Source organism: Mytilus galloprovincialis, chromosome 8 (genome assembly GCF_965363235.1).
Source record: "Mytilus galloprovincialis chromosome 8, xbMytGall1.hap1.1, whole genome shotgun sequence".
NCBI lineage: Eukaryota > Metazoa > Mollusca > Bivalvia > Mytilida > Mytilidae > Mytilus > Mytilus galloprovincialis.
The window spans coordinates 80,263,168-80,276,593 of record NC_134845.1 but is presented as its reverse complement, the minus strand read 5'-3'; the positions used below and the strand labels follow the sequence as shown (position 1 = coordinate 80,276,593).

At 30.8% G+C, this 13,426-nt stretch overlaps 1 protein-coding gene across 3 annotated transcripts; it reads right to left on the bottom strand.

Moving 5' to 3' along the window:
• Positions 1-372: 372 nt before the first annotated feature.
• On the bottom strand, positions 373-12,081 carry LOC143042642 (uncharacterized). 3 transcript variants are annotated; one of them, XM_076215050.1, is made up of 5 exons: positions 11,978-12,081; positions 10,842-11,711; positions 8,544-8,591; positions 7,759-7,776; positions 6,705-6,778 (listed from the first exon to the last, which is right to left on the bottom strand). In XM_076215050.1, the coding sequence occupies exons 2-5, from the start codon at positions 11,603-11,605 to the stop codon at positions 6,733-6,735; spliced, it is 876 nt and encodes a 291-aa protein (XP_076071165.1). In that variant the 5' UTR covers positions 11,606-11,711; positions 11,978-12,081; the 3' UTR covers positions 6,705-6,732. The 3 variants fall into 3 exon arrangements, with proteins under 3 accessions (XP_076071166.1, XP_076071165.1, XP_076071164.1); XM_076215051.1 differs by lacking the exons at positions 6,705-6,778; positions 11,978-12,081 and adding an exon at positions 373-785 and having other exon boundaries at positions 7,755-7,776; positions 10,842-11,799; XM_076215049.1 differs by lacking the exon at positions 11,978-12,081 and having other exon boundaries at positions 10,842-11,804.
• Positions 12,082-13,426: the final 1,345 nt, after the last annotated feature.

The following is a 13,426-nucleotide window of genomic DNA, read 5'->3' as shown; positions in this document are numbered from 1 at the left end:
AAAGCTGACTGTGCGGTATTGGCCTTGCTCATAGTTGAAAGCCGTACGGTGACCTAACGTTGTTGATTTCTGTGTTCTTTGGTCATTTGTTAAGTGTTTGCAATCGTTCCAAATCTTCTATTTACAACTTGATTTATACAGCAGTATATTTGAGGAATTGACTGATTTTACTAATTGGCAAACTGACAATTAGACATAATATGTATATTATTTAGGATTATCTATACATTTCAGTTAAGGTGGCAGACAATGGTCAAATAATCTTATGTGTTTTAACCTTGTTTTGTGTGAGAAGTCTTTTTCCTATTGTGACATATATTTTTTTCCTTTTTGTCTAATTCAAACGATATTCTAAACATAATCAGGCTTGACTACACATAAACGTTTTATTATATAAAGATATAATTATAAATACATCAAATGTATTTGAATATTTTTGAAACAAATAGAGTTGTGTGCCATACAACATAAATGATAAAGTGTCAGAAAAAAGATTTAGTGGTCAGTAAGAATCTACCTTTCTTTCGGTAAAATTAACAGACAAACAAATGCTTAATACTGTCACTCTAATGGCTGATGGATCAAATGATGACGGTAATTGTTGGTTGCATTAAAACGTACTCTGTATACAAATGACTATGATATCTTATAGTCCTTGTGTTGTCAGCTGTTCTATGCTTCTCCAATAAACGTATGCCAACCTGACATATTGTACCTAGAATAACATATGATAACACATTAAAACAAAAACATACACACCACGTTATTGCAATTGTTAAATATTTCTTAAACAAATCAATACACGTCTTTTTTGAATTGAAACGTGATAACTTTGTGTTACCACAATGTATACGACACCACTTGGTCGATGCCACTGCTGGTGGACGTTTCGTACCCAAAGGGTATCACTTCGGTGTTGACATGAATATCTATAATGTGGTCATTTTCATAAATTTCCTGTTTACAAAACTTTGAATTTTTCGAAAAACTAAGAATTGTCTTATTCCAGGCATAAATTATCTTAGCCGTATTTGGCACAACTTTTTGGAATTTTGGATCCTCAATGCTCTTCAACTTTGTACTTGTTTGGCTTTATAAATATTTTGATATGAGCGTCACTGATGAGTCTTACGTAGACGAAATGCGCGTCTGGCGTACAAAATTATAATCCTGGTACCTTTGATAACTAGTGTTGTCTATTTGACACATTCCCCATTTTCACTTTTAATTGTTTTATTCAGTAGGTCACATTCATGAAAGGGAAGCTGGTTGTATTTACGACGTCCGGAACAGTCTTACATTAGCATGCATGCATTTTGTTAGCAAATTTTTAAAGGGTCGTTAAATAACTTAATTTTATTCGACGTACAAATAGTTCATATCTAACAGTCTGAATTTATATTTGATTTTTACTTGACAAGTTCTTATATATTTTATAGAATCTGACTCACACTCAAGTTTAACATGTCAAGTCAGAATCAAACGCGGATCGAGTCCGAACCATACTTTAATCAAGTATGTACCTTACTCAACCCTTATTTGAACCAAATGCCATCTTATATAATCAATTCGTAGAACTTTATATGTAATATGTTACTTTTAATATCCTAAGTTGTAGCAAATTGCATTTTTTTATATATAGAAACCATTACATTCTTGACCTTTTGTTCACAGGAATTTTTTTTATATACCTTTGAAACCTTGATATCGACAATTAGTTCAAATAAATGAGTGTTTATCTTAAACATATAGTAGAAATTGCAATACAAAATCAAAACATAGTAATTTGAACTACTGTATAGCTGTAGTCAGATGCAAATGAGGGTATAACTGTATTGTTATGAAGCTCCGACGGCATCAATTGGGGATTTGATGGTCGCAAATCAAGTTTACTGGCGACGCGTTAGCGGAGACAGTAAACGGGTATTTGCAGCCATCAAATCCCCAATTGATGCCGTCGGAGCTTAAAATACAATATTGGTATCTCCATTCTAATGAAACTGACAGAAAACAACGTTAAAACATGTATTTAAAATCTGTCATATGCCGTCTGGGCTTGCGCGTAAGTCCCATAGCATCAATTGTCAACTGATGCCATGCAAATAAGTGACGTTATTCAATCAAAATGAACGTTACAGACGTTGTTGCATTAGAATTCATTTATCATTATTTATCATAATTGATAAAATAGAATTAGTTTGTACTTTTTTTTGTGATTATTGGTTATGAATCAGAAATAAAAAGATGGGTATAATTGGCCAAAGCATAGGATGACCATAAGTCTAAATTGTATCAGTATGTTGAAGTACTATGTCATAATGTTTAGTATTGTGCAGGTCATAATTGATCACAAGTCGGTCGCACGCATAGAGTACAAATAGGCAGAATTATCTAAACTATCCGATGAAAATACGAAAATAATAGAATTATATAGAATGGTCATGTTCAAATGGTACCAATTTCAGACGGTCACTGGTTAGCAGTGAAATGAATAAGGACTCGCTTAAAAAAACATTTAAAAACCACACTTTACTCTTCATTTTAACATTTACACCACACAGGCTACCATGTCATGTGCATTGTTTGTTTTTAATCGTAGGCTGACTGAAAGTATAGTTTACTTTCGAATGATCGGATTTCGTTTTTCGTTCAACAATGAAATGAGCAAATACTTACCAACTACAATTACTGTTAGTGCACACACTTAAAAAGATAAATAAAACACCCGTAAAAATGGTTAGAATTATACTATACAACTATTGTTCTTTATCTGCATTACTTTAAAGAAGAGATATAGATGTATATCAAAGGGCAATAAAAATAGCTAATGCGAATAAAAATAATCAAACAAATTTCTCGCTACTATTGTGAAAAATTGTGTCTCTTATGCTATACATGATCGATCAAATATCTTTTTTCATTACGAAAACAAATATACATTTACCAATTCTATACGGTTTGGTAAAACATAAAAGAGACACGGTTTTAAATTTAAACTGTATTCAATTGATGAACCTTCTGTTGAATGCATGCAGCCTTTCGTGTGTAATCGTTGTAATATCAAAATAAACCAATGATTTTTTAAACAGTCATCTAAAATTATAGTAAAATAAAACAAAACATCTGACTGCATATTCATACACGCCAGATGAAACAGTGTTTCATTTTCTTTGTAAATAACAACAAATGTGTACAAGGGGAACAACCATTTTCTTTTATATAAGAGGAATAACTGTATGTTCCCTCATTACTTTTATCCACTATAGTCTGTTACATCAAGTATCTGGCGAACAATATCATTTGATTTGTAATGTTTTATACGACCGCAAAAAAATCTATCAGCATGTCAAATTGTTTTTGGTCATGTTTTATTTGTACTTTAAGTCATGTGTTTGCGTTTATCTAAATATGTGTTTTACACACATCAAACTACTAATTTATATATAAGTATTACCGGATAATTTGCGCTGTACTTTTAGATAATAAAAGAACTAACATTAACATGGTTAACTTCAACAAGACATATTGCAATACCTAACGACATGACTAATGTGTTTAGTCTCAAGGACAACTAATTGATATGAGATAGAAGTTTCATTTTTCATACATTAACATCTCCGAGAACACATGATTGTGATAGGATTAAGGTAAATCGGTGTTACTTACATCATCATACCTTGACTGCAAAAAAAAAAATAAATAAGAAAAGTGTAAGCTTATTAAACATTTAAAAAACAATGTGTTTACTGAGTTTGGTATAATTATTAACTTTTAATGATCCTTATCTCATACTGTAATATATAAATGTTTGCTCTTATCTAATACACACAATATAATGATTATTGGACTTAAATAAGTGGTGAAATGAAATAATGCTTTCACAATTATAGTAAGAATGGTCGTTTTGTAAAAATCTTAATTTGTCGTAATATACGCACCAAAAAAGTTAGAAGTTAATATTTCAATATGCTATGAACACCAAACAAATAAACTAAAGCACACAGAATTGAACGTTTATGTTTAATGAATTATTTACATTGTTTAAGTAATAAATATAAATACATGAACTCTCTTGTTAAGCTGGAGATTTTCTAAAGTATACTAAGATAAAAGAAAATTTAAATACTAATATGTTATATGCAATTCGCTTTGTAAACAACACCGTGATACAATTTCGATATATCGAGTCAGAGATATACATAATACTGGCTGGTACAAAACACTTCCAACGTTAATCCACATGTACTGGAACCTTTTTAAAATCCTTTGCCCATTTTATTGTTTTAAAAGTTGCGTTTAAAAAAAGAAAAATACCTTGTATTTTTATTCGGATGCATAATAAAAGAAGTAATGCACTAGAGCTCGGAGAAATCAACAAAATCAAAATAAATCAAGATTCCGCGAAAGTCTATTTCTGATTTTGGCGCATTTAAGTCATTTCAAAACATGACTTCATACAAATGAAAACGCTAGAGTTGAAAGTTTTCTGTTACATGAACCATCCAAATTCGTATAATACTGTATTTTAATTGATTTTTGAGGTAGGTTTTTATTTATTTTTCTATTGTATTGTATTATTCCCATATATACTGACCGACTTTAGAAACGCAACACTAGATTATTTTTATTTCTATTTTTGAAAGAATGTGTCACCGTGAAAAGCAATAATTGCCTGTAACAAACGCCAAAATGATTTTCAGAAAGGTCAACAAATTCTGTCTGACAAGTTTTGGGTTCTGTTTTACACCTTCTGACTTTGCATTTGTTCAACCCATTAATTGGTTATTGCAATTATGCGGCCAGCAACACATCTTGTCTACTTGAATCGTTGTTGAAAGGACAGTAAGACGAGTTTCTGAAGTCAAACAGTATGGTTGCAGCACGTTTATGTTTTTCGTGTTTGCAGTATTCTTAAAGGGCTAATTCAGTTTTTTATTTGCTCCGTCTTGCAACATTTTTTAACTGATTTAAGTGAGGCAAATGATTGAAAGAACTGTGTTACAAAGCAACAAAAACTGAAACAATCTTTCATGGGTCCAAAATTTCGATTTAGGAAATTCGTGCGACTTCAAAAATTCGGTAGGATGAATAACCACAGGTTAGTCAGATTTTGATTTTTTGTAAAGAGAAAGAAGTATGATAAGCATGAAAAGTAGTTGTAAGAGAATCAAACGTGATTTGTTAAAAAAAATCAACAAAATGAGTGTTGCGTTTTTAAAGTCGTTCAGTATATAAACGTGTTGTTTTCCTTATTATACTAATTTCAACAAGAACATGGCGGCTCCGCAGTTAAAATGTCAACTTTGGATTTGACGGTAGCTTATAATTACGAGAAAAACATGAAAATTAAAAATGGCAAATGTTGAATTGGAGGATAAAAAGAATTAAACAGATTTTTTTTAGCGCCTATTCACGAAATAACCAATGCAAGCTATTTATTCATTAGAATGCTTGAGTTTTATCTAACGTAGAGTAAAAACGAACAGCAACACACACAGTATATTCTCTTTCTCTTTAGTTTTTTAATGGTCGTATTTGTCCTATTAGATTCGAAATAATTCATGGAGCCATAGATTGTTGAAAATTTACACATAGCCTGGGCCTTGATATTCATTAATTTTTTCCCTCGCTAATGCTCAGGATAAAATTCGAATATCACGGCCCAGGTCATATGAAAATTTCAAACAATGTCTTCCATAAAAAAATTCTTAAGTAAACTTCAACAACACATTTGCAATATTATAATGGCATGATTATTGTTGATGTCAGATGGACGTTTCTTTTTTGATGCATTAAAAAACGAATGAGTGTGATATGATATTAAGGTAAATATGTGTTACTTACATAGAAAAAAACGGGACTGCTATAAAAAAAATACATAAGAAATGTTCTAGCTGAACAAACATTTATAAAACAGTTTTACTGTGTCTGGTATAAATATAATCTTTTAATGATCCTACTGACATGATTTAACAAACTTTACTAAAATTGTCTGTTTATAAATTTTGAAATTATTATGAAACTAAGGTTTCAACTCCCTCAGGCAAAGTTGGCTTTAGATGAATTTGGCTATTTATTTTAGTTTTTTTTTTACATAAAGCTCTTCAACGATTTTCGGTACTTATACATCTTCGGATTTCAAATGTTTGGCTTTGAGCGTTCCTGATGAAGGTAAATCCAGAAAAGCGCCTCGGACGCAATAAATTATAAAACGTGTTGTTTTCCATTTTTTTTTTATCACATACTGTACAATGAAAACGTTTGCTCTAATATAAGACATAAACAATAATTATAATTGGACTTAATTCAGTGGTGATTTAAATGATGCGTTCACAATTAAAGTGCGACTGATCTTTTTGTGAAAATCTTAATCTGTCGTAATATACGCAACAATAAAAATTAAATATTTCAAAATAAACAGCAGTTCAAAGTTAAAATAAATATGCTTATTTAGAATAATGTAAATATGCTATGATCACAAAAAAAAAGAAATTAAAGCTAATCGAATTGAACGGTCTATGTTTAATGAATTATTAATATTATTTAAGTAATGAATATAACTACATGAACTATCGTGTTAAGCTGAAGATCCCCTAAACTATGTATCATCAGTTACTGGAGATTCACCAATATAAAAAATTACACATAGACTGAATAATAAGATCACAACAGAGCTATTTAGTTTTGTATGTGAATAAAACAATCTTTATAATGTTTAAGCACTGAAAATAATTATAACTTAAATACATACCCGCACCACTTTTTTTCAGGTTCATTCCTGTAAAACAAATGACATACTTGTGTCTTATTAAGTGTTTTTGAAAAGTAACAAATTTTTACTTTAGTACATGAGACGCATGCGTGTACGTTGTGTGTTTCAAAAAAAAAATACCTGAATAATGGTTCAATGAGATGCTTTAAAGAAAATATCCCACTAAAATGTCCATACATTTTGAATGTCATCCTTTGTTTTAATTTACAAAGAAAAATTCTTGAAAACACACCAATAAATCAATGAGGTTACTAAGTGTAAAAAACACATTACCATTCCAACAAAAGGCCGGATAATTATTGTTGTTTACATGTTATATATTGGTCTAAAATTTACTTTATAATACTCGACTGTAATCTTAACCATACTTATTTTTTATATATAAATAAGGCCGTTAGTTTTCTCGTTTGAATTGTTTTAAATTGTCATATCGGGGCCTATTTTAGCTGACTATGCGGTATGGGCGTTGCTCATTGTTGATGACCGTACGGTGAACTTTTATTGTTAATGTCTGTGTCATTTTTGTCTCTTGCTGACAGTGGCAATCATACCACATCTTCTTTTTTATATCTACAGTCTGAACTTGTACTTTACTCCACCAGTATTTAACCATTGTGTACGCGGCTGAACCATACTCGATCTACTAGGAACCATACTCAACCTAGTCAGAACCGCACCCGACATAATCTGAACATATTTGACCAAGTATTTACCGACGTTCATCATTTTTTCTTTCACTCACTTATTACTTATCCGATGAATTCAAAGGCCTTGCGATTTAAGTGAAATAGGATGTTGCAAGGAATGAATGTTATTATGAAGTTAATGCTCTCTGACCAGATGTGATAATTTTAATGGGTTTGTCCCAAGAAGGAAGTATTACTTGATCGTTCACTAATAGTCCAAAGATCAATTAAAAAAAGGTTAATTCAAACCATCTTTGTTTTCTGTAATAATTATTATACATTTAAGTACACTTTACTTACGTTGAAATCTGTTCATTCCTGTAACAAGAATCCAATAAATATATCAAATAACAATACAGTACAAAACAATTGAAGAGTTTGTCATTTTGTTTAAAAATCCCAACACATGTATTTGTTAGCAAATCATGGCAGGTTGAAATAAAAAGGACAACAAACATTTCACCGAAATCCTAATTTCAAAGAACGTGGAGTGTTGTGTATTCATTTAAGAAATACACATACATTGCATCTGTCCAGACTAACTAAATAATACTCTGAATATTATAAAAAAAGCACATTTTAAACGCATCATTGAACACAGTTTGCATGTTCTTTTAGTTCTAGTGTGGGGACTGTTGTGTATGCACTAAAATCAATCTTTTATGGTCAATAGGAAAGTAACATCTTCCAAAATATTTGCACCAAAAACAGTAAGGCACATGTTAATTCAGATACATTTTACTCTTATTTTGTTAGCAGTCAATATAATACTTTATTTTATCTGTTAAGAAAATGTGTAACGGTGATGTTTTGTTTAAGTTGAATACTACTTCTCAACCGATTTACATATTCTGATTAATCTGAATTGACTCCAATATAATCACTCATGGGAGACAATTTCCATATACTGTACAATATCATAACAGATGTTAATGTCAGTAATGACAAGTTCTTTTATATTACTTCTAAATTTACCAACAGTCTTGAAATGACGTTTTAATAATTCAGAGAAAAAAAAAACACCCTGGACCAACCCAGACAATTATAAAAACAACATTTTCAATGTTGACATTTTTATTACTTACCCACAAGAATAACATTTGTATTTGTACTTCTTTTGTGACTCTGGTGCCCTGAAATATGATCATCCAAAATGTAAATCTTATTTTTGAAAAAAAAACATGCTGATATTTGCACACTGCGAATAGGAAAAGAAGTATATGACACAACCGTATTTTTTTTTTGCCGAAAAACGTGTTAAAATTTACAACGAAATCATTGGTATAGTCAAGTTCCAGGCACATTTTTCGCAAAAAAAAAATCATTTGTCATAGCGGACCATACGGTATAGGTTTTTGTATCTAGTTGAAACCCTTACAGTTGTCTGTGATTGATAACATCTTTTTTTATTAGAAGTTAAGTGAATATTTGTCTCATAACACATCTTATTGTTTTAGATAGCGTCTAGAAATTCACCGCTTCTTTACAAATATCCAGCCATCTATTGGTGATCAACATATTATTGTTCGTTTTTTCACAACTCTGGTAATGACTTTAAATGACGGACTGGTGGACTGAAAATTTCGGCCTTCTGTCTAGAATTTGTGTTGTGCTTTTAGCGTTGTCTTTATATTCAATGGTGAATGTTTTTTTTTATAATTTTTTAATCAGTAGTATTTGTATTACCATGGAATTTGTTGGTTTTCAGTGTTTTCCTTTATCGTTTTACCTTCCAAAAAACAAAATGATTATTTACACCAGGAATTCATAATAGATAAACACAGTTTTTAGAAAAATTTTCCGAAGCACATTTTATATTAAAAGATTTCTAACATAACTTTTGATTTTTTAGCCCTGTATACCACCATTCCCATGTCAAATTATCATTTTTTTTAACGACAAAATTTCTTCCTATGTGATGTTTTACATTTTATGACGTCAAATAGGCGAAGAAATGAATCTGGTTTTTAAATTTGATAGATGCTTTTTGTGCTTTTTTGTTGAACATTTATTAGTTATGAGATATTGACACAGTAATGACTTATGTACCAATATTTTGACTATTCTAGATACCTGTTATGTCTGCATCGATGTAAATATAACAGAATAATTTGATGCGACTGTCATGCAAGTGAGAGTTTAAGCGCTATAAAACAAAGTTCAGTCAACCATTTTCTACATTTGAAAATGCCTGTACCAGTCAGGAATATGACAATTGTTGTCAATTCGTTTAATGTGTTTTATCATGGATTTTTACCATTTGATTAGGGACTTACCGTTTTGAAATATTCTTCGGAGTACACTATTTTTGTGATTTGACTTTTTATACTTAATAGTAACAAGGACATATACAACTAGACGATTTAAAAGTTAGCGATGTTTTATAGGTTAAGTATGTGATGCCCTATATATATATATCATATAAGCAAAAGTAGACGTTCTTCTATATATTCATGGTTTACATTTAAAGGAAATGCTCACATCGAAAGATGCCGAAGAGCTGTATAAGTATAGAAGACCACGTACCGACAATTAAAATAATTTTTTTTTTTAACTTTTCTTAACGATGTTGAAACGTTTATTTTTTTATCTTATTTTTATTTTTACAAGTTTTAAATCTAAAGCAGCAATACCAGATACTTGAATGTACTTTGTGTCGTTCTATCAAACTGTCTGTTTTCATTTTGTTCTGTAGAGAAGACCTTTTAAATTGTGTTGTCTCCTATAACTGAGGTACTAGATATGAGAAGATGTGGTACGAGTTTCAATGAGACAAATCTCCATCATAGTATTATGTAGGCTACAATCAATACAATGACGTCCAAAACTAAACATTCGTCGTATTATAATGCGTGTACGACATTAGTCTGTTTCAAACAATTTTAACAACACTTTCTTTCCAAGGTTTGTAGTATCAATCATGAAGATATTCCGTTATTTCTTTCAGCCATTCCAAAACCTGCTTGATATAAAATTGAGAAAGGAAATGGGAAATGTGTCAAAGCGACAACAAAACAATACGACCATAGAGCAGACTACAGCCGAAGGCCACCAACAGGTCTTCAATGCAGCGTGAAACTCCCAAACCCGTATATATATATGTTTGCCTTTGAAGATAACAGTTTTTGTTCAACAAAAGCTCGAAAAGGTATCAAATCATTCTTATCTTGGGTAGTTTTGTTTGTCTGTTGGGTTTTTTTTTTAAATTTGTTCTAATTTTTTTTTCGCGGTTTATCGGCCCATTTGGTATCTGTTGCTCCTATTGCAATGCAACATGACTTACCTACAAATTACACGGAAATCCAGTAGTCAAGAAATCATTTCGTATACCAATGCAATTGTTAATACCATAATTATCCCTTTTATTTGAATCGGTTACTTACTTAAACTGCATCTCTCCGAATAGGCTGTCTATTTCTGTGCCTGAAGGCCTTTTGTTTCTGTATGACACATAAGACGCTTCGGGAACTGGCTTTAAATCTATGTTGTCTACATCAACTTTAAGTTTCTTCAGCTTCTTAAACAATAGAATGTCTGCCATTGTTTCCATTTCCTTGATTTTCTTTTCCCATTGTTGACAGTTTTCGATATCTCTACGATAAACTTTGGTTAGTGCAGTTATATTTTGTATAGTTTTCTGTTCCTCGTCATGCAATAGCCTAACAAAACTGCCTACTTTCTTATCAATCAAATTCTTCCAGTAGTTCCCCTCCTCAGTAATGGTCTTGATGACTGCTTTGACTTCGTCACGGTAGGTTTTTGTTTCTTTCTCTATTTTGCTAAGGTTTACCTTAGATGTTGTTAGCTTTTCTTCTATGTTCTTGACAACTTCGAATCTGAGTTTTTCAGCTGATTTAGTAAGATCTGTCATCAAATGGCGGCTGTGTTTCTCTACGGAGCAAATTCTACACACAGGAGTATCACAATCTTGACAGTAGAAAAAGTAAATTTCTTCATGTTCTGTACAAAGGAGTTTTTCTTCCTTGTTGATATTTGGTCCACTTAAAAACGTGTGGTTTTTACAAGATTTCGTGCGTAAATGAGATGATTTACAGCTTCCACAAAATGACTGGTCACACTGTTGACAATAATATTCACCAGGCCCAGCAGTACAAATTTCACAAGTGGAAGCAGCAGCTTGAGCCATTTCTATATTTAAACTTAAATGTAAGTCATCTGTGGCAAGTTCATGTATCTGTCAAGCGTAGTTGTGATCAACAATCCAGACATTTAAGTAAAGGTTGTTTAATAGTCTAAAAATAAAATTAAACGTAGTAAGATACACTTGAATTATTGAAATAATTTATCATGTTGATGCTATTCAATAAGTTGACTTGTTTTTTTATTAAATACATTTTTGTAGCGACTGTTTAAAGCTAATCGACAAAGGTAAGTACAGATGTCAACAGTGCAATCAATAACTTAATAATGTGCGTCAATGTTCATCAAATCTAGATAAACTTTTGTTCAGTAATGTGTGTTTTCATTGTTAATACCGTTTCTTTTAGTCATTACTCACCTCTTACTTTTTTAAGTTGTTTGTGTGATAAATATCCGAACGTAAACTCCCACTACTGGTTATATACACTTCCCTGTAGCGATACGAGTAACTATGTCTATCACATGATAGTTTAAAGTAAGTAATCTGTATGTGATCAATACATACACGTATTAATCTATTTATAAATCCTGTCTACTATTTATATCCACTATAGGAGGCCAAAAAGGCTAAAACAAGTGAAATGGATACTAACAATCTCATAATAATGTGCGTCAATGTTCACCATATCTAACCAGGTTAACTTTTAGTTTGTTTCCTCTTATATTTGATGTGTTTCCCTCAGTTTTACTTTGTAACCCGGATTTGTTTTTTGTTTTTTTTTTCTCAATCGATTTAGGAATTTCGAACAGTGGTATACTCTGTTTAAGTTTTATGTGTGATAAATAGAAGAAACGAAAAGGGGAATAAATAACATACATCGAATCTATTACTTTTCAATCGTAAATCCATATGTAACTATACACTCTCATAATCATGTACTATAAAGTATAATAAATAAACACAACCACTCTCGATGATACTTTTCCAACATATTCATATGAATGCAATACATGTGTACTATGCAGAAGCAAACTACATTAAAACATTACAAAGTTTCAACAAAAACAAGACAACTGTCAACCGTAAACTAACACCTGTAATACATTCTCTTTCATTTATGTGGTATGAACGGAACCAGCACACATTGAAAGATACATGTATACTGTCTGCTGGAATTCTATATCATAACTTGAATATTTTTTTTCATTCATTGTCCACTGACTTGGACATTACTTTTACATTAATCAAAACCCAATGTACCCAATAAGATGCTTACGAGTTTAATATTTCTGTTCTAATGAAGTTTTAAATATAGAGATTTTTTTTATGTTGATATACTGTACAGAATTATTATTCATAAAATTTGGCGTTTACTAAATTTGTTTCACTAATAACGGTTTGCATTTGAATGCAAGTGTTATTAAAATGATAAGATAAGATAAGATAAGATAAGATAAATAATAGTTTATTAAAGTGTCACATATTGATCTACATTAAAATACATAAAAACGTTAACATCATAAAAAAAAGGATCAATACCCAGCCTATAAAGACTTACGAGACACTGTAAATACAAATAAAAGCTATAACAGTTATACTGAAGGAAAAGGTTTTTATAAAAAGGCATAGTCATGCATTACATGATTTAAAACTCATTCAATATGTACACACAATTATAAAATATCTATTTATGAATGCTTCAAAATAATAATATAAGAACTTACTAATAAAAATCAACAATACATACAAAAGAAGTATAGTTACAGTTTAGTTCGCTTAAAAACGCCACTAGAGTAAAGGTTAAAAATAAAAAAGGTCAATAAGAATTCAGTTATAGTTCAGTAACATTTTTAGTAAAATTTACAG

Coding starts and splice junctions, on each gene's coding strand:
- LOC143042642 (XM_076215050.1), bottom strand. CDS start 11,605: ATGGCTCAAGCTGCTGCTTCCACTTGTGAAATTTGTACTGCTGGGCCT. Junction 8,592..10,841: donor TTCGGAGAGATGCAGTTTAA/GTAAGTAACCGA, acceptor ATCATATTTCAG/GGCACCAGAGTCACAAAAGA.